At 36.7% G+C, this 26583-nt stretch overlaps 1 protein-coding gene across 4 annotated transcripts in view; it reads right to left on the minus strand.

Moving 5' to 3' along the window:
* Positions 1–26583, minus strand: part of Atp6v1h (ATPase H+ transporting V1 subunit H) — a 75810-nt gene that overhangs the window by 10693 nt on the left and 38534 nt on the right. For all 4 annotated transcript variants that reach the window (XM_076924429.1, XM_076924430.1, XM_076924427.1 and 1 more), the window contains 4 exons: positions 21715–21907; positions 13879–14057; positions 10900–11025; positions 3258–3359 (listed from right to left, as the gene is read on the minus strand). In XM_076924429.1, the coding sequence (XP_076780544.1) occupies positions 3258–3359; positions 10900–11025; positions 13879–14057; positions 21715–21907 (600 nt within the window). The remainder of the gene's footprint in view (positions 1–3257; positions 3360–10899; positions 11026–13878; positions 14058–21714; positions 21908–26583) is intronic.

Consider the following 26583-nt stretch of genomic DNA (forward strand, 5'->3'; position numbering starts at 1 on the left):
TAAAAGATGCTACGTTTTCCTTGCTACAAGCCTAAGAATAAATAGTCGCCTTTACTGCGGCTGCTGGAAGGGGATCATGAAAATGATATTCTCACATGATAGCTGCTGCAGTCTGATTCATCTGCATCATAATAATGTCTTTAAAACCTCATGAATACACACTTTATCTCCTTTTGTCTATTTCAGGGGCAGCAGAAAGTAATCCAAATGCACAGCAGTTCATTCTGTTTCCACAACAATGAAAAATCAGAACCCAAGCAAATGACAGTTTAACAAAAAAAAAAAAAAAGGAAAGTAAAAGAAAGTAACAAAGCATAAGCTATGATGTGGTCAGTTTCCAAAGGGCAGAGAGACATTTGAAAAGTCACTGTGACTATGGTGCTAAAGGCCCTGCTTCTCTTCATATTTTCTACAATTAGCATCTGTAATGGTCAGAACTATAATTTTGGGTTTGCTATATTAAAAATTGTGTGCCACTATAAAAATAATTCACTTGCATGTGCTGTGCTAAGCTTTGCATACTGAAGACCAGCCATGTACGTGGTATAAAAATCTGTATCTTAAGGGAACAAGCATGACTTCTCTGAGTAACTCTCTCCAGATTGATTATACCCTGCTGAACAGGTGAATACTTTTCCTCATCAGATAATCATTTTCACGGTGGCGCACGCCTTTAATCCCAGCACTTGGGGGGCAGTGGCAGGCGGATTTCTGAGTTCGAGGCTAGCCTGGTCTACAGAGTGAGTTCCAGGACAGCCAGGACTACACAGAGAAACCCTGTCTCGAAAAACGGAAAAAAAAAAAAAAAAAAAAAAAGATAATCATTTTCAGAAGTTTACAGTCTAATTTTAAGAAATAATAGAACTAGTTCATCACTATTATAAAGTTATAAAAAAATAAAACAAAGACTTGGGCATTAGTGTTTCAGTTTCAATACAGCATATAGTGATTTATCAGATTTTTAAAAATAATCTTACACATCCATCAGTATTTCTACTCACAACTTACAGAAACTTGAGTCTGATTCAGCAGCCAAAGAACTGACAGAAAGGCAGGAGCAGTTTGGAAGCTGTCAAGATTAAACTGCTAATTCAGGCAGCTGTTCTAGTGTTGTTCTAGTCTGTTCGTGCCCAGACCTGACCCTCGAGCCTGCTGCTACTGTTTCCTTCCCCACCCATTCCTATGAAAGGCTTGAGCAGGAACATGTACCTGGATGAGCTCAGGCCATGCGAGTGTGCCTACCTGTATGGATTTGGGAAAGGGACTCACTGCCATCTTGACCAGCAACATGTGCTTTTTAAAGTGATTTCTTCAACTCTAGGAAAGTGAGTTTTGACACTGAATTGTTTTAAGAAAAATAAAATTAAATGCCCACTATGGGCATTCCAGGTTTTGCAGCTACACTAGCCCCTTGTAAAGAGCTTGAAAGGGTGTTCAAATTGCTGGCACACTGTACTGAACAGATCATACTAACTACACAAGACATGAGTGAAGGACTAGTTATGTCCAGCAGTTAATGCTATGTGGACAAAGGGGTTCCTAGTATTGAAACTGTCACAAGTATAAATATAACCAATCTACTATTTGAATTTATTGAGGACATTTTGTAGGGAGTGCTAGAGATAGAAATGTTTTCTATCTGAATTCAGGCTACTGATTCAAAAGTGTACCTTTTAACCACAAAATCAACTATAATAATAACATAAAATACCAAGAACACCAAGAAAGCAACGCCCTCTAAATCAACATGATCAAAGCTCATATAAACTCACGGAGACTAAGGTGCCATGCACATGGCCTGCATGGGTCTACATCAGGCCTCTGTGTATATATTATGGCTTCTACTTTATGTTTTGTTTTTTTAATAGGATTCCTAAGTGTGTCAATGAGTGGGTCTCTATTTCTGTACATTCTCTTGGGTTCTTTTTCTTCTGTTTGCTTGTTTTGTCCAATTACAATGTGTTAGTTTTTGTTTTATCTTATTATATATATTTTATTATTATCCCTTAGAAGCCTGTTGGTCTTCTAATGGAGAAATGGAGTGGATACGGATGGGAGGGAAGGTGAAGAACAAGTGGGAGGAAGAAGAGAGAGAGGAAATTGTAGTCAGGATGTTACATGAGAAAAAAAATCTATTTTCGGTAAGAGAAAAAAATAAAACAAACAAACAAACATATAAAACAGGAATAAGCAGCAATCCACGTTGGCACCTGTTAGAAACAGTGAATGCTGTCTAAAGGGTTGGGAGGTATGAAACTGGACCTTTCTAGTCCGACATGTAACTGACCCACCCCCCTTCCTTTTATTTCTTCTGAATTTGATTCCCTCAAAAATTCAAGGTCTTTGCTGGGATTCTTTTCACTGAATCAGAAGAAAATGTCCACTGTTTGTTTTTTATGGCTGTCTAATAAATGAGGCAATTATTTTTTGATAATGACTCTTGAATGAATCCTGCCATTCTATGATGACATATCTTTGCAGCTATGATGACCTTAATAAGTTAAGCCTATCATTCAAATATCATCAAATATGAGATACCAAAACAATTTTCTAAGATCACAGTGAAATAGATATAACATGAAAGATTATTCCACATTATAGAAGATAATTTGTAAGGAAAAGAATGAGAACAAAAAAAAAGGGGGGTGGGGCTGCATTTGACATAATGGGAGGCTTGTGTTGCTGAATCTAAAGAGAAAGCTAGATAACTTTCTGCTGACATTCTACCCCAGGAGACACTTCATGTTTCTGCTTCTGTTGGGAACATGCTACTCGACTGTGTGCCTAATAAGGTACTGAACGCCTTCAGATTCTGCTTTGCCAAATAAACATATCATTAGTTTGTTGTGATATATCTAAGTACATTTAATTATATATATTAAATATTTAATCAGTACTTTGGAATGCATAATTATATTACTATGCACCCTTACAGACTCTGTATTTAATTCTAAGGTTTATAACTGCAATCAATAATGACCTCTCATTCATGTCCATAACTATGAGTAACAGGAGAAAACAGTCTTCATAAAATGGCTATGGAATTAAAGTTTGTAAACAAAGGAAACTTTTAATGAAAAACTTCTAATAATCTCACTGACAATTACACAAAGTATTAATGCTTACAGTACTCATTTTTAACTGAGTTCATTTTTTTCATTAGTTTCTCTACTGAATTACTTTGATTTGAAAAAGAACATTACTTTGGATTGTTTTAAGAAACCAAAATGAAACATAGGTTTGTCTTTGTTTTTTACCGTTTGCCCCGGGGATAATGCCGGACATATTCTCCAACATCATGAGCAGCAACAGCTAAGACTTGTGGATCATCTGATACCTCCAGAAGTTTTGTCAAAATTCTGAAATAAATTTAATCCAGACACATAAAGCTGTGTGTTTTTCTACAGAGTACAATTAATATATGTATAATGTAGATATCTTACTCAAAGCAGAAGTTTCTAAGGATTTTACCATGATATCCATGTTAGTACTTTTCAAACCTTTGTATGTATATACAGGTTTCACCAGCTTTGTAAGCAGATACATTTATATACAATTCCAAAAACATAATCTGAAACTAGACAGGTCACCAGTCTAGGAGAAAACCTACTACTATTATTCTGCTCAAGATATCTGACAATAAAATGACTCCTAATAACATACTACTATACTCATAAATCAGAGAAGCTTCTTTTAGCAGTAGATGAAAATTAATAGAGACCCATAACTGGACAATGTGCAGAGAGTGAAAGACTTTGGAGCACTAAATCCTAAGGGCTCTGTCTTCATCAAACCCCTTTCCTCAAGGCTCAGGGATCTATAAAGAAGAGGAGGCAGAAACACTGAAAGAAACAGAGGTGATGGATGACTCCAAGGAAAACAGTATCCTCCAGCTACAGCAGGCCTGATATACATATGAGGTCACAGAAACTGTAGTAACACACATAAGACCTGTACAGATTCAAGCCAGACAGGGTACCTACAATAAGAGTTGAGAACAGACATAGGGTCATACCCCTAATCAAAAAGCTATTTGTAATTAATATCTGCTGGCAAAGGGAAAAATCTACTTCCAACATGTCTTTATTGACATGTTGAAATACATGTCATGGTCTTTATTGAAGGAGTAGAAACCTAACTAAGACAGACATAGACATGTGTGCACGCGCACGCGCACACACATGCACACACACACACATATTTTTTTAAAGGTCATCTAACTTTTCTAAAATGCTCAAGTATTCCTGTCCCTTTTAAATTGCTATTTAAAGGAGGGCTCAAGAGATGACTCAATGGAAGAGGTGGTTCTCCCCTGGGAAGAACTCAGCAATTGGTTAGCCAGTGACAGTCAGCTCTGCAATCAATATACATATATATACATATATGCATATATGCATGCATAGCAACTTAGTGAAAAAGAAGCTATGAATTTGAGGAGAGCAGGGAGAAGTATTGAGGAGGTTTTGGAGGAAGGAGTAGGAGCATGTAATTATATCATAGTCTCAAAAAACAATTTTTTTTTAAGAGATGGCTCAGCGGTTGAGAGCACTTACTGCTTTTGCAGAGGACTCACATAGTGGCTCACAAATGTCTGCAACTCTAGTTTCAGGACATCTGATGCCTAAGCTCTACAGGCTTCTGCACGCACATGGCTACACAAGCATGTAGGCACACTTAGCATACAAATATACAAATGAAATAAATATTAAATAGAAAGCAATTAAAACCATTTAGTTGTTTGTTCGCATATAAACCACGTGTTCATAAAATATGAGCCTTCTAAAATGGTTTACTAGGAAACAACTTAAATCACACTATCTTTGCTTATGTTACCAGAATTAAAATAAATGTTTACTTGTAATAAAATACTAAGTTTTCTACAATTTTCTGTTATTCTAAACTGGATGTAATGCTCCAGTTTAGATAATCTACCTATAATCCTATCACTGGAAAGGAGACGCCAAGACTAGGAATCCAAGAGTTCTAAGTCAGCCTATGTCAAAAAACAAAAATAATGCCAAACATGTTCAAAAGCTGCTTAGTTTCTATATCTCATTGATCTGACATTTGCTAACACTAAAACTTAAAAGTCTACCCATAAAACTGTGATCATCTCAATGTGTCATTTACTGAAATCTATAAATGACAGGAGTACAAAGAAAGACACTGTCAATCAGAGGATCATTTTGTTATGCAGTAATTACACACCTTCTATCTTTTGGATTAACTGAAAAATCTGGATTCCCAAATCACCAGAAAAAAAAAGCATGATAGTAATACATATTAATTTTCATACTGACATATATACATTCTTTACAAACCATTTTTGATGAAATGAAACTCAAAAGTTAATGTATCTAAGGATATAACAAGTGTTGAAAATAAATCAAATTATTATCTGCTGCCTGCTTATCCATATTCTACATACAATAGCACCTTGACAAAAACTCTTTCAATGTAAGCACATGAACATCTAGAAGATTAAAAACAAAATAAATATTCAGCTTTCCAAATATTTATATTCTTGAATACTCTAAACTGTCCATTTTCTTTTTAAAACAAAATATACACTCAGGTTTCCAAATATTTATTTATATTTTTGAATACTCCAAACTGTCCATGTTCTTCTTTAAATTATTCTATTTTATTTTCATTTTATGTGTATGGACGTTTTACCTCAATGTATGTCTATGTACCACCTCATACAATGCCTGTGGAAGCCAGAAGAGGGTAACAGAATCCTCAGAACTGGAGTTTTTGACAGTTGTAAGCTGCTAACCAAAAGCAGGACTCCATGATGCAGTTTCCATGAGGTCATCATCAATGCTGGGGTAGCACTTCACAATGATGTAGTAGTTTCAGAGTTACCCACACTCCTGGAAGCAACCTTTCTTCTTATAATTTAAAGGATTCTAGTGATGAGGCATTAACCCATGCTCTGTAAGCCAACTAAATGAACTCATCAGTTCACTGAGCTAGACTTTGGTGGAATGGTACTCTGGACTGCCACTAGAGCACTATTTGGGGTAAGTAAATATTTGTGTCTCACCAGGAAAAGTTTGCACAACTCTGCACCCAAAAAAAGGGTGTGATAAAACTAAAGGTGACTTTGGGAGGAGCAATTGTACTGCCCTTGCTTTGGACTGCAATCTGAAGGTAGACCATTCATGAAGGCAGTCTCAGCAAGTAGCTTCTCTCTGTGTGGAATATGGTATCTTGTTGTTACAGGAGAATTACATGAGCCTTCCTATGGGGAGCAAGACATATAACTAACACTAAGCCAGCTGAAGTTGGCTTATTCAGGAGCCTTAGATGGCTGTCTTTTACGTCATATCTAGTAGTACCCCTGCTTGATGAATAGGGTCTGTTCTGTGAGTATGGAAACATTCTAACAGTTGTCCAGGGTCTAGAGTATATGCTACACTCTTTGAAAATAGCAAATACGGGACAAAACTGCTAGCAAGCAGTAACCCATGGCCAAGCTGCTGTTATGTGTAATAAAACATGCAACTGAAGTTGGCATGGCTACCCAGCAGAAACTCATTTATGTAAGGAAGGAACTACAATGGAGAAAAGACATATGGCTATCACCCTCCACTTCAGCCATTGATTTGATGGGTAAGTTGTATAAAGAAAGGATGAGATAAAGGTACTAGTTTGATATTTTCTATAGCTGAAGATTTCTGAGGGACCAAAAGGGAAAGGGTATACACCAGGTCTGTGTTCAAAAACTCCCAGGCTATGATGTGTAACCCACTGGAAGATCTAAATCGAGAAGGGAAAAAAGCAAAGTAGAGGTGATACAAGATAATCTTCAACTCCAACTTTTAATACAGAAAAAAGGGAAAAATACATGATTCTTCCTGCAGGTGAAAGCTTAACAATGGGCACGTGCAGGAAATTAGGACAGAGAAGATCTTTGCCTCTGAACTGCTTAATTTGACAAAGTCTGTGAAGCAAGAATAGACGGAACCACTCAGAGCCAGACTAGTAAGACTGTAGGACATGGGAACACATGACAGCTTTTATCTGTGTACTGTGAAAGCAGAGAAAATAAGCATTGTGACTACTCATCCTTCCCTAAGACAAAGGTTCACTGACTGTAATGAATGTACCACACTAATGCAATATAGGAAATTAACTGGGTAAGGTGGTGCATACCTGCAATTCTAGGATTTGTGAGGCCAAGGGAAGAGACCCTTAAGTTCAAGGCTACTCAGAATGATCCAACATGACCCTGTATTAAAAATACAAAACATGCTAGCAGAAACTATATGTGAGGGTGAAGAGAATATATGAGGATACACCTTGTGCTCAATTTTTGTAACTTAAAACTGTTCTAAAGTTTAAGTCAATTCTAAAAGTGTATTATTATATGACACTGTGTGCATGTCTGTGTTTGTGTGTACATGTGCGTATGTGCAAAGAAGAAAAGAAATAAAAGGAAAAAGAGAAATTCTTAGGAACATTTTCATAACCTAAGTTTGACAATAAACCCTTTGTGGTGATACCAAAAGTAGAAGGAACCAAAAAAAGTTAAAAGTGAACTTCGATTTTAAAGCTTTTGCCCCTCAAAGGACACGATCAAGAAAATGGACAGCATACAAAACTTGACAAATATTCCCAATCAAACATGCTGGGTACCTGCAGCCACAAAGCTCAGATGTCCTCCCACCCCACACACAAGACTTACGCGGATCAGCTCATCATGCGAGGCTTTACTTAGAGCCTCTGTCGGGCTATCAGCATGCACTCTGGCCTTCCCCTGTAAACTGGGGCAGACAGGGAACCAGGGCTTTCCCATGATCACAAGGGTAAACAACCAGCAGCCAACAGTGCACTGTGTTACTAAAGCCATGATGCCTGGTAGGCTAAGTGTTTAAATAAACTTTCAACATACAGTGAGGTTTCTTAATATGCAACCCCATTATAAGTTAAGGAGCATCTGTATAAAGAACCTTACAACAAAATACCAAAAGGCAACCTCATTTAAAAAAAAAAAAAAAAAAAAGAAGAAGAAGAAGAAGCCAAGATCAAAATAGGTGCTTTCCTTAGAAGATAGACAAAAAAAATCAGTAAATATAAAAAATAAAATACTTGAGATAATTAACCACCAGAAAATAAATCCCAGTGTGTGTGGGAGGGGGTGGCAGTGAAATATAACTACATATCCTAACATACTTAAAATATGAGGCCCATATCCAAATAATTATAAGTCCTGGGCCAGTGTTCAGAAGTACAGAAATTGCCTAGTATGGATAAACGACTGGTTCAATCCCCAATTTTGGTAAAAAGGTACAGAAAACAGAATCCTTATACAATGATGGTAGGAATATAAAGTTGTACAGCCACATTGAAAACTAGTTTGTCAATTCTACAAAGAGTGAAACACAGTTACCAAAAGACATGGCATCTTACTACTAGGCTGAAATTTTGGACTGCATAAAAAGGAAAAAAGTAGAATTCTGAACACAGAATTCATCCCTCTCTGTTTTTTGTTTGTTTGTTTGTTTGTTTTGCTTTATTTTGTTTTAATGTGTTTGGGTATTTTATCTACATGTACACCTAGTGCCTATAGATACCAGAAGAGGGCAGTCAATCCTCTGGAACTGGAGTTACAGATGGTATGAACCACTATGTGGTTGCTGGAAATCAAATCTGGGTCCTCTGGAAGACCAGCATTTAACCACTGAGCCATCTCTCCATGCTCCCAACCTCCCTCCTACTTCTTGACTGCAGATGCAATGACTAGCTGCAGATGCAATGACTAGCTGCCTCAAGCAAAAGATATGAGCATATACACTCCCATTCCAACTTGTACAGTAAGCACTACTAGTAAATCACTATTCACAATCAAAGGCAGAAAGAACTCTACTGTCCATGAGTTTGTGCATTAAAATAATCAATGGTCTTGTATGTACACTGGCATACTATTCATCCATATGAAGGAATAAGCACTCATAAGCATGTCAGCATGGATGAACCATTAACCACCGTTAAATCAAAGATACCAGTGTCAATGGACATGATAGGGGGACTGGGTTTTGTACAAAGGAGACAGATGAGTTAGAGATGAGAGGGGAAAAAAGACAGGGTTAGGGTAACAGCAATTAGAATGCACTAAATATGTACAAAATTTGTCAGAAATTTAATAGATATTTTAAAGATAAATAAATTATTACATTTACATATAAGATTTCTGTAAAGGGCAAATCCATAAAAACATAAAACAGATGAAAGGTTTTAAGGCTAGACAAATGAATTGTGTGAAGAGGTGACAGCTAAGGGGCATTGAAATTTCTTTTTGAAGTGATAAAAATGTTTCAAAACTGAGAGTTCTAGTAGTTCTACACTACTGGAAATATACTTACAGAATCACTGAATCATATTTTTAAGTGGATTAATTATATGGCATATAAATATTTCACTTCAAAAGGAAGGAGCATACATTTAGTCATATTATCATGATAAGAACATGATATGAACTACAGAACCCAAAGGGAAATGCTATTTTGGTCTTTTAGTACATATACACCCAGAGACAGCCATACGGATATCTTTCTCTTATCACTCTCTGTCTTATTCCCTTGTCTTTCACTGAACATAGACTTGCCTTTTTTTTTTTTTTTCTAGATTGCTGGTAAGTTCTGACGATCTTCCTGTCTCTGTCCACCCTGCCACCCCGATCACATCACAGTGGAGGTTACAGGTGCATGAGACCACACCCAGCTTTTTCTGTATGTGCTAGGGATCCTAATGACTATGCGGCAAGCACCACTCTTAGCCACTGAGTCACATCCCCAATCTAGAAAGTACAATTTTCAATTAGATATTATGTAAAGGGTAAATTTTGACTCCTACTTTACAACCATAACTCCAGATAAACTGGAGATCAAAATAAGGTCAAACACTAAAGCTTCTATGAATAAAATAGCAGGAAAAAAAAAGATTATCTTCATAGTGTAAGTAACAATTAATAGGTTGTTTCAATGTAAAAAACTGTTACATACTTGAAATTTATTAACTGACATAGCCAACCTTAGAAATACTATTTAGTAAAGATCTTTCAAAACATAAAGGAAGAAAAGAACAAGCAGGCAGAGATCAGCTAACACACACCTGTAATCCCAGCACGTGGGAAGCTGAGTCAGGAGGATTGTCAGGCCTAGGCTACAGAAAAAAAGGGGGCACTGAGGAAGAGGGTAAAAGGGAAAAAAAGAAAGAAGAAGAAGAAGAAAAAGAAGAAGAAGAGGAGGAGGAGGAGGAGGAGGAAGAGGAGGAGGAGGAGGAGGAAGAGGAGGAGGAGGAGGAAGAGGAGGAAGAAGAGGAAGAAGAAGAGGAAGAAGAAAAGAAAGATAAAAACTTAAAAAAAAAAAAAAAGATGGAATATAGCCTAGTGAGTCGAGAACTTACCTGGAATGTTCTAGGTCCTATGGTTAATCCCAGTACCACAGAAAAAAGATCAAAACAAAAATTCAAGGATATCTCTGTGCCCTTGGTAGGCAAAATCTTAACCAAGACACAGAAAAGCACTAGAAATATATATAGAAATATTAGGAGATTGAATCTCTTAAAATTAATAGCTTATACTTATAAAGGTCACAGTTAAACAGTAAAATATTGTGAAACAAAAGGTAAAATAATCTCAATGAATACATGACCAAAAAAACTCATGTTCAGAATATCAAATCTCATTTAAAAAAAAAAAAAAAAAAGCCTATCAAATTGGCAGGCACTTCACTTAGAGAAGGTAACGCCTAACTGATCAAAAGCATACAAAGCATTCGATACATTACTTAGCAAAAGAACATACATGAAAACCACAAAACATCTAATAACAAAGCTAAATGTTGGTGAAGATCTGTATATGATAAAGCAGGACATAAGATCCAAACTTACTTCAAGAGTTCATAGTTCTTCTCATTTAACCTCACAGCATTTTCTCTCCAAAATTTCTCGGACTTGTGTACAGGACTCCATTCCAACCTTCCAGATTTAAGTTCTGAACTGTATTCATCAAATGAGCTATAAAATTATTTAAAAATTCCAGTTATAAGAATCTAAGAGCTAGTACAAAATTAAGCAAATTAAAATATGACTTAGTTACAAAGACTGAGTCTGGGCTTTAAACACACTTTAAATCCCAGCACACAAAAAGCAGAAGCAGGCAGACCTCTGTTAGTTCAAGCCCAATCTGATCTATATATCCAGTTTTAGGCCAGACAAGGCTACATAGTAAGACCCTGTCTCAAAAACTAACAGGAATAACAACTATAAAGACTTACTGCCATCTAAATATTAACCACTACTTTAAACTTGAACAGTTTAATCACCAACAAATCATAGGAACTAAGGTCCAACATTGCCAAAATTGAATGTTTATTGTGAAATATTAAAATTATTACTTGCTCCCAAAATCTATATTCCCAATTAATATATGAATATGTATTCATATGTATATGAATATATGAATAGTAGAAAATAATAATTTCTACCCTGAGAGTCAAAGTAATGTAATTTTTCCAAGTCAGTAGATATATTATCATGACCATATGTAAAAAGCAGATAATCTTAAAATAAATGCTAAAATACATTATATCACAAAAACAATATCACACATGTATATATATATATATCACACATGTATATATATATCACACATAAATACTAAGGATGACTATTAATATAAACATGATTTGTTGAAATAATCTCTCAAAAATAAAAGCAAAAAATCTATATATGTTAACAAACTCAATGCATTGTAATTCAAAAATTAGTAACTAAATGTCCAGTAACTTGGTTGTTTTTAAATGTGGTTTAGTTACTGTGTTGATTTGTCAACTTGATGAGATCTAGAATACACTGAGACATACCTTTGGCCACAACTGTGGGGCTTATCTTTACTGGGTTAATTGAAGTTTCTGGTTTGACTGTGAAATGGCCCATTTAGTCTCATCTGTAATACTTGGTCCCTAGGTGGGGGTGCCGTTTGAGATGACTGTGGGATTTTTAGAAGGTGAAATCTTGGAAGAAGTAGGTTACTGAGGATGGACCTTGGGGGTCTTCAGATTCAAATTTCCTGTTCACTCTCTGCTTTCTGAATGTGCCCAACCAGAGTCCAGTTGCTGCCTTCACAAGTCTTTCTCATCATTGACTTTCTCATCTTTTGACAACTGTAAGCTAACATAAATACTTTCTCCCTTAAATTGCTTTTGTTGGGTTATTTTATTACTTTATCACAGCAACAAGAAAGCAATGAAGCCAAGGCACAAAGACTTGTGCATTTTTCAATGGCACTCATCCCTATTCTGGGGTCCTGGACTGCATAAGAAGGAGAAAGGGACCTGAGCACAACCATTCATCCTTCCTATTTCCTGACTGCAGATACAATATGATCAGCTGTCACAAGCTCCTGCCACCATGACTTCTATACCAGAAAAAAAGGCACACACTCTGGAACTAAGTCAAAATAAATAAACCTTTCTCATTTGTCAGGGAATTTTATTACAGGAATTGATGAACCAGCCTGACTCCATCTTAAGGATGGCCACCATTTTTGTTATAAGATTAGAATAAGTTTGTTTGTTTGTTTGGTTGGTTGGTTGGTTGGTTGGTTGGTTGGTTGGTTGGTTTTTCAAGACAGGGTTTCTCTGTGTAGTCCCAGCTGTCCTGGAACTCACTCTGTAGACCAGGCTGGCCTCGAACTCAGAAATCCATCTGCCTCTGCCTCTCAAGTGCTGGGATTAAAGGCATGCGCCACCACTGCCTGGCAAGTTCATTTCTTTGTACTGCAAAATTCAAGTTGACTGCGCTTTAGCCTGTTGTTGGAATCTGACATGATCCCCACCCCTGGAGTTTGATTTATTCCTTGACTGTATCCAGATGATAAGATATTCTGCCAAATCATTTTGGAATGTTCAGCCAAGCTCTGCTGTAACCAAAATCCCTCTGGAAATCTCCTAACCCCTGAAAACTCCCTAGCCTTGTAGTTTTCTGGACTATATAAAGCCTACTTTTCCTATGATAAATGGTATTTTTTCAAACCATGCTTTAGGGAGTTAGCCATGTCTGACAGGAAATAAAGCTTGCTTAATTTGACCAAAGATTTTGGTCTTTACTCTCATTCAGTGTGATTAACAGAATGAGAAAAATAGCTGTTAGAGCCACTAAACAGACTATATACAGACATGCTTGGACATACGTTTAAGTACAGTTTTAAAAGATGGAACCATTAATGTTGACTGACAATTCAACAAAACCAGGATAAAGAGGGTACATTGACAAGAATGTCCTGTTTGTTACTTAATGCAGACAAGTAAGTATAAATAAACTAGCATTTTAAAATAATCATATCCTAAGCCTAATAATAAAAACAGATATAAGCTAACTATACTATAAAATGTATACTAACTATACATACTACTCAACTAGTGTTCTGTAAAGAGAATGATGGGAATCTCTCCAAATAAGAATAGGCAAATGCTCTAAGCTATAGTCAACAATGTAGAATGTTTCAGCAGAAAACATAGCATATTGTAGGGAAATACGATTTTCATACTTTAGAATCAATTCAAATTTTCTTTAAAAGTTATATAACCCACCATGCACATCAAAAGGGTCCAAACACTCAGAAGACTGAGGCAGGATTACTTCTGTCCAGGAGTTCAAGGTCAAATTAACCTCAACAGATTTAGTATATGGCAATTTTAAGAAGCATTTTAATGCCAGGATGGTACACATCCTTTATCCCAGTAGAGGTAGCAGATCACTGAGTTCCTGGTCAGTCTGGTCTACACAGTGAGTTCCAGGACAGACAGGGCTACATAAAGTGACCCTATCTCAAGTAATTATGTGACAATGATGAAGATGATAACATACCTAAGGTCCTGGACACTCTCACCAAGTTTTTCCAAAAGAAATTTGATGTCTTCACTGATATCTTCATCATCATACTTTTGCTGCTCCAAGTTCTCCAACTGTTTCAGGACTTTGCATTGAATCATAGCCAGAGCATACTCTTGGCGAGTTTCTCTTTCCGTTGACTTTTCTAAGAAATTCTAAGTTAGACAAAGAGACATGATATTTGCAGACATCCATACTTCTTTACACCTTCTTTTGAGTTTCCCATTTAACCAGCACTTTTTAAAGGTGTCTATCTATAATCATATAATCAGAAGCCTACCTCTGATTATGAAATACCTCTAGTTTAAATCTGAAATGTCCTCCAAAGGTCACTACTATAAAAGTTTAGCTGTCAGCCTACAGTATTTTTGTGACATAGTGGGATTATTAAGAGGTGCAATCTCCTTAAAAAAGTCAGATCAGTCAGTCACTGTCTCCCCTGAGTTCCCATGTCTTCTTCCAGGTTTACCCTGGTGAGTCCTCTTGGCCTCCCCATACATGCCTTTCTCTCAACAAGCTAGAGATACCCAAGTCCAACAACCTCTGTGCCAGGCTAGTCTGATGCCCCCAGCCTAGGGTTAATCTGTAGGCTTCCTCCAGGATGCACCTTACCTGTATTCACTTATGCCACCCAACTCAGTATTCAGACATCTCACGTCCTCAAGCCACCTCCATTGCCTACACAACAAAGGAGTTCTAGGCTTCAGCCAAGATCCTTTCTATCTATTCCCCAAGCCACAGAACTCTTCCATATCATAGCCAACATTTCTATCCAGCAAGATCTACCTCTCCACACTCAAAGCTTCAAACAAGAAGCACATTCTGTACACCAGACCAGTACCCTTTGTCACCTGACTTCATTCCACCCAGTTCATTTCTACCCTCCAGACACAACACACCTGAATATCCACTCTTCTGCCCACAACCTGCTCTGTCCATAAGAAGCTTAGAAGTAACAAAAAAAGTCCACATGCCTAGAGTCAATTCTAAAAGTACAAGAAATATGAAAGTGCAACCAAATATCTTCTCTCCAAAACCCTGTAGAAATATTTATCAATGATATTTACCTAGGCAAACTCAGAATTAAAAGATCATAAACCTCCTCAAAGAATTCAGAGTTTAAAGAAGACACAAAGAACCAGCTCAATGAAATCAAGGAGAAAGAAATTGAGAATAAACACCTGAATGATGCTCAAGAAAACACAAGCATAAGTTTGAGGATTGGAAAAGACTAATCAAAGACTTGAGAACTGAGTGTAATCAGGAGATAAAAACACTGAAGATGGTTACTGCTGAAATGAAGATGGAACTGAAAAACCCAACAGTTCAACTAGAAAACTCAAAGGAAAGCCTTATAAGTAAAAAGAATCAGACAGAAGATAGAGGATCAGTACTAAAAGAGAAAAGAAGGTATTTAGTGCAAATAAATAAGAAATATTTTTTAAAAATTTAAAAACACAGGGAAGGACAGATAGGAAATGTGAGACACCAGGAAAAGAGCAAACCTCTGAATTATAGACATACATGAGGGAGAAAAATCCAAGTCAGTGGCATAAATCTAAAAGAAATGGATAAAATTAAATTAAGAACAAGTTAACAACTAAACAGACCCATAATATATGAGGAGACTGAAATAAAATAAAAGCCTTTTCTAGCTTAAAACAAACAAACAAACAAACAAAATCTAGAGTTAAATGAATTCACTATCAGTCAAAAAAGATCTACAATAAATCCTTTTTAAATTATACAAAAAATAAAAACAGAAGGAGCATGCCCCATCTCCTTCTACAAAGTCAGAATCACTCTAAATAACCAAGCCAGGTAAAAACACAACAACAAGAACAAAAAAAAAAAAAAAAAAAAAAAAAAAAAAAAAAAAAACCACCCCTACATTCCTGATGAACACACTCAAAATACTGTGAAAATGACCATTCTTCAAAAGCTACTTACAGATTTAATGCAATCCCAATCAAAAATCCCATCTCATTCTTCATAGAAATAGGAAAAAAAAAAAAAAAAAAAAAAAAAAAAACTATCCTAAAACTCATATGGAATCATGATAGCCAAAATCCTGAGCAAAAAGAACTTGCTGGAGGGATTACCATTCCAAGACTTAGCACTTGTCCTGACACAGATTTACTCATAAGGACACTACATATATACATGTACCCACAGCAGTTAGGATGATTCCAAAAGACATCTCTTTGGAATGTTAATAGCATTATAAGCATAGACAAACATGAAGGCTTCCTGGGTGAGCCACACTTCCAGAGGCAGGCTTTACCCCTTCAAAGCCAATACTGGTACTGTTTTTTCCTGAGCTCTTTAGAACCATCTGCATTCAGTTTCCATGGGGACCTTGGGTCTTAGGGCTCTTGGACCTCAACTATGGCCAGCCTTAAATCTCTCAGTCTGGTCTACCTTAGCCCTTACGGCCTTGACAATTCCTAGGAACTTCTTTGGTGACCATGGTCTTTAGATTCTCTTCTTTGACTCCTAATAAACATTTTTCAGTTCTTGCCATCCATCCTCTTCATCCTCACAGATGCTGCCATTGCTGTGTTATTTCTATGGTTTCATTCTTGGTATTACCAGTTTGAGACAAACTGCTTAAAGCGGTCAAGAAAAAAATCACTCAGGTAGAACAGCCTTTAATGAACCTGTGGCTGCAATGAAGCATAGGTATACTACAGGAGTTGTAGGCCAGCCCTCTTAATGAGCCCAAACAGTCTGCTTATTTAGTTCTCGAAGGGGTGCTCTAACCAATCACCAACCACAAAGATTGATGCAATCTTCTTTGTACTAGACAGTCACTTAAGTGGACTGTCACTTGCTTGGTCCAATCACAACCTTGCTTCCTAGCACCAATCACAGTAGTCCTCCCACCAGAATTGTTCCCACTCTAGCCAAGACAGAAAATGGTTCATCTGGGCTGGTAAGTAGTATACATTACAAAACTGCTTCCAACAGTCCTGGCTGAGGCTGTACCTTCAGGTCCAAGACAATCAGCTAGGATCTTTGTCTACTTTTCTTAAGACAATCATGACATATTTTAAGTGGCTACTATTGGCATAAATAAACTGTGCCCCCCCTTTTTTTTTCAAACCTAGACATTTCTGGGAAAAGAAAATCTTAACTGAGAAAATGCCCCCCAAAAGCCTAACTAGCCTGTAGGCAAGTCTATAGGCCATTTTGATTAATGATTGCTATAGAAAGGTGCCACTGACTATGAGTGGTACTATCCCTGGGCAGGTAGCCCTGAGTAATATAAAAAAGCAAGTTAAGTCTAGCAAGGCAATGCACACATTTAATCTCAGCATTTGAGAGGCAGAGGAAAGTAGATTTCTGTGAGTTCTAGACTAGCCAGGGCTACAGAGAGACCCTATCTCAACTTGCCTCCTAAAATAAACAAATTGAAAATGCCAGGAGCAAGCCAGTTAGCAGCACTCTTCCATGCCCTCTGCTTCAGTTCCTGCCTCCAGCCAGGTTCCTGTGTTGGCTGAGGCTCTGACTTCTCTTAATGATAGAGTATGACCTGACAGTTGTAAGTCAGAATAAACCCTTTTGTCCCTATATTGCTTTTGGTCATCATATATCCATACTAATAGAAACCTTAACAAAGGAATGTCCTTCTATAAGAACAAATCACCAACATTGCAGGGGGTTCTTTCTTCACTTAATTTTTAGCAACCTCTCCTAAGTTTTCCACTTCTCAACAATTATTTATCCTTCAAAGGTCTTCATACCCTCCATTTTTCTGTAACTTTCACTCTTGCATTCTATTTATCACTATATGACAGCAATAGTTACTTACATCAACTGTCTTCAGACTATGCGACTATTAAGACCTTCAATGACAAACTACAGCTTCATCTGTATTCTCCAACAATTATCAAAGTGTCTGACACAAAAACAACTCAAAGAAAGTCATATTTTAAGATAAATGAAACTAAAGAAGACTACTTCAGGAATTTTTCATCTTTTCTAAACAATAAGAATGTAGAAAATGAACAGTTAAGAAGAAAAATAATAACGTCAGTTCCTGAATTATTTAATACATTAATACAACTTACTTGAGTTTAAGAATTATCTGGACCACACTTAAAAATGTGCCTTGACAACTTGTTACACAGAATTTGCTAGAAACACAAATGTTAGCTAACCTGTGAGTGAGAGAAAGAATAAAGCACAGCACTTGCTTACTTGCTTTTAAATTTTATTTCATTAATTATTGCTCTGTTCTGCATTCATGACTGTGTGTACTTTGGGTGCATCCATGCTGCACTGGTGTCATGGTATGTATGAAACAATCAGGAGACAACTTGAAAGAATTGGTGGTGATCAAAGTCAGGTCATGTCCAGAAACCTTTACCCACTGAGCCATCTCACAAGCCTATTTGCCTAGATTTCAGAAGAAACTACTTAAGGATAATAGGACAATTGTTCTATTTAAAAGGGTATAACTTTTTATAGCCACAGTAATAAATCAAATATAATGCTCAGAACATTTGATCAAAAGTTATTAGCATTGCAGATCTTCTGATTTGACTCTAGACCCACTCCACAAGATGAAACCCATATTTGGCACTAATATCAGGCCGAGAACCTAGATCTTAGAGGAGAACATATTACTATTATTCTGCTAAATGAACATAGTATCAAACCAACTTCTAATGACCTACCATTATACCTATAGACTGCAGCATCTCTCTACCCTCTGCTTACAGTAGGTGACAATCAACATAAAGACAACTAACGAAGGTGCAGAGAGTGAGATTCTTCAGAATTCTCAACCCTAAATGAAACATATACACTATGTTCCCTCTTCAAAAGGTTCGCAGATCATTTTGAAAGAAAGACAAAATCCCACTAGCTGAGAAATTACTGGAAACTTTGAGCAGCTGGGGAGAGACAGGGTCGGTTTTCTCAGCAGTACAGCCTCTGATAAGTCGGCCATGCCCGAGGGGAAAGTCACACATCTAAGAATGTGAGACATCAACACAAACACACATCTAAGAATGTGAGACATCAACACAAAGTGGCCTTGATGGAAAAAAGAAAACCCCCCAAAAGGACACAAAGTTGGGTGAAAAGGGAAAGAGAAGTGAATCTTGAAAGAGTTAAAGGAGGGTAATTATGACCAAAAACACTTGCATGTAATTCTTAAAAAATTAATAAAATAAATAAAAAAGATGTTTCACTTTATTACTAACAGAACAAAACTTTAAAACAATTATTTCACTATTCATCCAGAATTCTATAAAAACCAAGAGTGATAATATTAAGTATTAGACAAAAAACCAACAAACTTAAAGCATAGCAAATGGAAACATAAGCTGGCAAATTTTTGAAAGCTCATTTGGTATTAACTATTAAAAAGGGGGACAAACAGTGGAGCAGAGATTGAAGGAAAGGCCATCTAGAGACTGCCCCATCAAACCTAGATATTATTGCTGATGGCAAGAAATCCTTGCTGACATGAGCCTGATATAGCTGTCTCCTGAGAGGCTCTGCTACTGCCTGACAAATACAGATGTGGATGCACAAAGCCAACCATCGTACTGAGCACAGGGACCCCAATGGAGGAGTTAGGGGAAGGATGGAAGGGGCTGAAGGGAGGGGTTAGCAACTCCATAGGAAGTACAATATCAATCAACCAGACTTCCCAAAGCCCACAGGGACTAAACCAACCAACCAAAGAATACACATGGAGAGACCCATGGCCAGCTGCATATGTAGCAGAGGATGGTCTTATCTGGCATCAATGGGAGGGAAGGCCCATGGTCCTGTAAAGGCTCAATGTCTCAGCTTAGGGGAAAGCTGGGGTGGTGAGGCAGGAGTAGGTGGGTGAGTAGGTGGAGGAGCACACTCATAGAAGCAGGGGGTATGGGACAGGGGAGTTGTGGAGGGGAAACTGGGAAGAGGGATAACATTTGAAATGTAAATAAATAAAATAACCAATAAAAATTTTAAAAAAAGAAAGAAAAAATTCTGAGTAGTGGTATTATCTATTTCAGGAACATAGAAAGGTAAGGAATAAGTTAAGATATGTATCAATAGCTACTTGGAATTTTAAGATAATGTAATGTCTTGGCCATGGCCAATAATAACTCCTGACATTCCATAACTACAAACCTTAATTGAGGAGATTATTCTGCTTCGTTTGTAACTAAAACTACAACCAACAGCAAAAGTAAATAAATAAATAAATAAATAAATAAATAAAGGAAAGCACATTCCTTTGACTCAGCAGAACCATATACAAAATTATTCATGAAGTGTCAAATAAATTGTGACTACCTCATGCCTCCACCAATAGGGTTAACACAGCACCACAGTAGAATGTAACATAATTAAAGGAATATTGAAGTTCTACATAGAAAGAAATTAAAGCATACATACTTCATACTGTTAAGAATAAAGTTGTAGAGCCGGGCAGTGGTGGCGCACGCCTTTAATCCCAGCACTTGGGAGGCAGAGGCAGGTGGATTTCTGAGTTCAAGGCCAGCCTGGTCTACAGAGTGAGTTCCAGGACAGCCAGGGCTACTCAGACAAACCCTGTCTCGAAAAAAAAAAAAAAAAGAATAAAGTTGTAGAGGCTATGGCTCAGAAGTGAAGCACATCTACTGCTTTTCTAGGGGACAGTCCCAGGTTCAGTTCCTAGCACTGTCACTGGACACCTGATAGCCTGTAACTCTAGCCCCAGGGGATCCAATGTACACTTCTGGACACCTACACTTGTATAACCCCTCTCATATATGTACATAATTAATATTTTTAATAAAATATTACATAGTCCCATATGCCATCTTTATGTTTAAGTATAAATCAAAACCATACACTTATTTATCCCAATGACTAGAAATGTCTAAAAGATATTAGTGACTATTATTTAACAAAACTGATAGCAATACTTCTTAAATTTTTAAAACACAACAATACCTCAAGAAGTTTTTGACTTCTTGCTGTTTAATTCAGGTAAACACAAAAACAAATGGTTCAAAGCAAAAATTCTAAAGCAAACCACCTGCATTTGCAAACGGGATGCCTACTGGGAATGCCACATCTATCTAGCATTCCCATTTGCAAAGTGAAGACTAACCCAAATACCAAATTTCTCATATATCAACAATAACATTATAATAGGGTTCTGGTAACCACTGGTTAACAAATAAAATCCCTGAGAAGGATACCTGCCACAGAGTAATAAGCAGCACATGATACATGTTTAGTAATATCACTTGGGTAGATATCTCCCAGAAACCCATCTGAATCCTAAGGCAACCAACAAAATGACTAAGCAGACCATTGATTGACAGAACATAATGGCTGTGGGGAAACACTTAACAATATCTTATGTGATATAACAAAACTCCTTTCTTGTCCCATGCTTCATCATCTTTTGTTCATTTTTATAACTGACAAAATTCTAATATCCTAACAACATAAGTGTATTATGTTGTTATAAACATAACATAATGTTGTTATAAACAACATTAATGTTTATAATAATTGGAAGGCTCTGCTGTTGACTCAAAACCATGCTGCTGGATAAGAGACCCAGGATCTGAAACTCTAGACTAATATGGGCCCTGAAAGAAAATGTCCAATAATAATATTCCTGTAGCAGGCACTGTAACCAACGGGACTTTCTCCATCTGAATATATCCATAGTACATTTCTTTACAAGTATACAATTGACACATTCCATTCGCTTATATTACTTCCCACCTTTTAAAGATAGATCACAGCAAAAAAGTCTGCACGTATACACACCAGCAACAATAACAAACTCCCTCACTGAGTACTTACACGGAATGCTGCAAGAATGATTCTTGTTACTTTCTCTTTGACAGATTCTTGAAGGATGTCTGATAGAACAGGAATGATATTATAGCGACGGAGGTGTTCACACATTTGAGGACTGAATGCCAGGAGCCATATTGAAAAAATCATTTGATATTGAAGTTGAAAACCACACTTGTTACTCAAAACGCCCATTATACTGAGAAAAAAAAAGAGAGAGAGAGAAAAAAAACATTTCACACAACAGTACAGCAAAACCTGAAATGAGAGTACATTTAAAGAGCAAGTCTCTATGCTATGTCTCCAATTTCTTTTCTACCTGCCCGTGGCACTCACATAGCACTCAGCTAGGTTACAGCTCACTGGGATTATAATCCTCTCTCCGGAAGGCATGGAGACTTGGGAAGACAGCTACAGGGAAACACTAAGAAATGAGAAAGGGAACCAAGATTGGAAGAAAGAATGGTACAAGAAATGTAACTATTAAAATCAACAGGGGGTAGTGATAAAAATGAATGTACAACTTCCATGTGATTTTTATATTAAGGTTTTCAGTTTAGACAACCAAGGCAAGAATTTTTTAGAAAGTTAAGAAATCCAGAAAAATGACGCAGTAACTTTGGGAAAATATAGCCTGCCAAAGAATTTGGGAATCAGAAAAATGTCAAAAAACTTCAAGAAAACTAGAAAACTGAGAACATTTCCTTGAAATAAAAGGGTTTGTCCCATTACTGTGAAGGAGAGAATATATAAAAGAAAAAAAAAAAAAGCCTAAAGAAATATCCCTGAAGAATGTGTACATTCCACAAAGGGCAGAAATCACTAGATAAGACAAATAAAATGATCACTGGAACTAAAGAGGCAGAAAATCCATAAAATTTCCAGCATAGTGCCCCCATATAAACTATAGCTTTTAGCAAATATATCAATACTGATTAATCAGTTTGAAAAAGAGAATCATACTAACCCAAGATGTCAAAATGGGAAAACGGTGAGGGAGGGAAAATCATTTGTACTTTGATTATTTTTTCCTTTAAATCTAAAGTTGTTCTAATAAAATTCTTGAGTTTTTAAAATCTAACAATTATTAACTTAGTTGCCAGTATATATCTATGGCAATTCAATATTTTTGTGATTTGTATATACTTCTGAGTTTACTGTACTATTCCTAACTTTGTAATGCATTGTTTCTTCTGCTTAGAGAAGTTCTTTTCAGCTTAGTTTTTTACATTAAAAACTTGCTTATATTAAACACTATCAGTATTTCAACTGCTGCAATTTTTTTTTATAGTATCAACATCCTGATACCTGCCTGGGTTCCTTTGCTTTCTCCTAGTAACTAAGTCAAGCTTCCTACACTTTGCTTTTCTGATGCCCTAGGTACCAGCTAGTTAGATTCTAGGTTCTAGGAAAGGGAGCTAGATGCTAACTATAATTGCAGACTAAAGGTACTTACTCACAGTGAGCATCACCCTAGCAAATACTTCCTCACAAGGTAGCCATCTTTCCCACAGCAGTACCCGATTCAGATGCAGTGTTCCAGGTCATTCATAAGTCTCCTTGCACAGACTCAGAGGCACCATCACTAGCCATGTGTGCCCCTACTCAAGAGGACTGGGTCCCTGCATAAGGTTCTTCCTCAGAAATCAAAGACATCAGTATCAGAGGAGCTTTACTCAGTTCTCCAAGCATGTGAGTTTCTGTGAACCTAAACCCAGACCTAGAGATGATAACATCTTTTGCTTTAGTTTCAGAAAGAAAAAAAAAGTTAGAAAATTTATATCTAGTTAATTCTTCACATCCAATTAGTTTCTAAGAAAAATTTGTCATCACAGGAGTTGTAGGGAGCACAGAGAAAGAGCACAGCTGATAAATCAAAGTACAAAAGTTTCCAAGGAGCTAGGCATCAACAATGGTGAATGTTTTAGGAGTTGGAGAGAGCTTAAAATTAATAGACAAAAAAAAAAAAAAAAGTTAACTTTCAGATAGCTAGTACAGTCAACATACAACAATGAAAAGAATAAATATTCAGAAAATACTATATTGTGTATGCTATAGGTTTGTAACCAGAAAACTCAATATGCTGATTAAAACGTAGAGTAGTTTTAGTAATCAGTGACCAGCTCTTTGAACAGACAACACCTGAAATTGTTTCTCCTCACATCTTTCCTGGTTGTAATTTGAAAAGCATCAAAAAGAAACAGAAACTTGCATTGCAAAAGAAAAATTATAAAATGCATATCCTTTCTGAGAACAAAAAAGGCAGATACTTAATATTGTCAACTGTCCTTCAAAGTTGTTTAATGCTAATAATGATATCAAGATTTGACCTACCTCTATATTCCAAAGGGATCCAAGCCAAGCCAACAAGTTTTATATTGGGGAAAGGGGGGGTTGGCAGGAGGTAAATTAAGAAAGAAATACTATCTCTAGACAGGTTGCTATTTTGTAACTTTAATTCATTCTTATACGTCCCCTGATTTGGGGAAAGGGTATCTTCTTTTAGCTTAGTAAAATAAAATTCATTGTATCTTGCAATAACCATAAGGGCTAACTTAACATCTTATAAACCTATAACATACTATGAAATTATAGCGATATTTTGCTATTTCATCTTAATAGATATTATTTCACTAATTATATTAATACCTTATTAATTATAATTCATTTGCAATTATAAAAAAATGAATGCTATGGTTATATAAAATTTCTTACAAAAAATGATGCAATAAAATCATTATCCATTCTAATTTTACTGCCCCAAATACTGTAGCATCTTTTAGGAATGTAAAAGACAAAATAACATTTATCTTTGGTTTCTGTACAGAAAAGAGCATCACACCCGAGACTGCCAGTCTTAGATAACATAGCTCACAGTACCTATTCAGTTTGCACAAACTATGTGGTTTATGCTTGGCACCTACAACTAGGGTTTGAAAGTCTGTGTCCCTCCCAAATTCATAAATTAAAATCATAATCCCCAAACTGACAGTATTGTGACACAGAGCTTTGGAGAAATTGGGTCACACAGGGAGAGCCTTCATAAGTATCAAATAAATGAGTGTAAGAGAGACCCTTTGCCCTTCTATTATATGAAATTACAGCTCATCACACACCAAATCTCACAAAGCCTTGATCCTGGATTTCCCTTGTTTGGAAGCCACTCAGCTCTCAGCATTTTGGTTTAGTTAAGGGCTTTCTGGTTAGAAGTCTAGAATGTTTCCGGTGTTGTGGTTGAATACTTCATTCTCAGTTAATGGCTTTTTGGGAAGGATTAAGAGGTATGGCCCTATTGGAGGAGGGTTATCACTTGGGGCATATTTTAGGGTTTTAAAAGTCTCTTAAGATCTCCAGGGCCTCTGCTTCCTGCTTGTAGTTCCTGGTGTGTGTTCTCAACTGCTGCTACAGTACTGCCATGCTGCCTACCTTTGAAGGTGAGGGACTCATCCCTCTGAACTGTAAGTCCAAATATGCCTTTCCTCCTATAAAACACCTTGATCATGGTGTTTTATCACAGCAGTAAAAGAACTAAGATATGCAATCAGACCAGAGTGCCTACGTAACTAACCTCTGGTGAAACCCTGAGGAGGAGCTAGTTTGTAATACTCTTCCTGAACAGAATCACAAATGTTCACTGCTGAGGAAGATGCAATCCAAGGTCTCATGGAAGAAAGAGAACATGAGGGGGATTACACATGGATTCCTTAAAACTCAGCCATGTCTTTGGGCTTCATGGTCCAGCAGTGTATTTTTAGCAATCACTATAGCTCTGAGTATTAATACCATTCTAATATATCCCCCAACACAGTATAACAATACCTGAGAACTCAGTCTCTTTCACTTTCCATCCACAATAGCAACTAACAGAAGGCATTTCAATGAGTGAACAGAAGAAAGCAAAGAGAGTAGTAATACTATCTTACTCTCTAACAATGATAGAATTGGCTTTATAAACACACCCTTAAAATTAGAAGAATGTAGATATTTTTCCAAACTCAAGAACTGATTTAACATAAAAACGTTAAAATGGAGCTATCCTATAATAGGTCAACAATGTCCCTAGTACACACAAAAGTAAAAATCTCAGGGCAGGAATGGGCTTCTTTGTTTGGAGTTGTTAGCCGGTGAGGTTCCACAGACCCTTAAACATCACAGGCTATTGCAAATACTCTTGTTAACCTTCCAAAAGTTGATAGTATGAGCCTGCTGCTGAAGATGCCACATACCTGAATCATACATGACAATATCAAGCGGGTAAAGACCTGGAAGCTATATCCATACTGGCTACTTTTCATAGTGCTAAAAGGTACTATGCAGGCTAACAAAGAACCACCAATCATACCTGGCTGTGAGCCCTGCAAGTAACAGCAATGACTGGCCTTGCAAGACATGCCTACCAGCGCAATAGTGACATGAATGTTATGGGAGTAACCAATCACTTTCTGATTGGACTTACTCAAATCTCCCTCCAAAAATTGAAATCCATACCTACTACCAACATCAGACTAGACAAGACATAATTCCTATGGAAGAAGTTACCACTATTATTCTGGAAAATGGGCATAGTATTAAACTACTACTAAGGACGTAGTAGTTATGCCCATACATTAATCCATCTCTCAACCCTCAGCTTAGAAGCTTGCTGAATTTGGGGATTAACACAGAGACCTACAATTGGCCAAAATAAGGAAAATAAGAGATCACAGAATGCTCAGCCCTAAAGGGAAACACATATATTTTACATTTGTGTGTCTGTAAATTCAGAAAATAAATACATAAAATTGAAATAAGAACAAAAAGGAAACACAGTATCCTCACCCAGTTGACATTCAAGATGAAAGACTTTTAGATAATATTATTCAACAAGAACCCAGG

This window comes from Arvicanthis niloticus, chromosome 25 (genome assembly GCF_011762505.2).
Source record: "Arvicanthis niloticus isolate mArvNil1 chromosome 25, mArvNil1.pat.X, whole genome shotgun sequence".
Lineage (NCBI taxonomy): Eukaryota > Metazoa > Chordata > Mammalia > Rodentia > Muridae > Arvicanthis > Arvicanthis niloticus.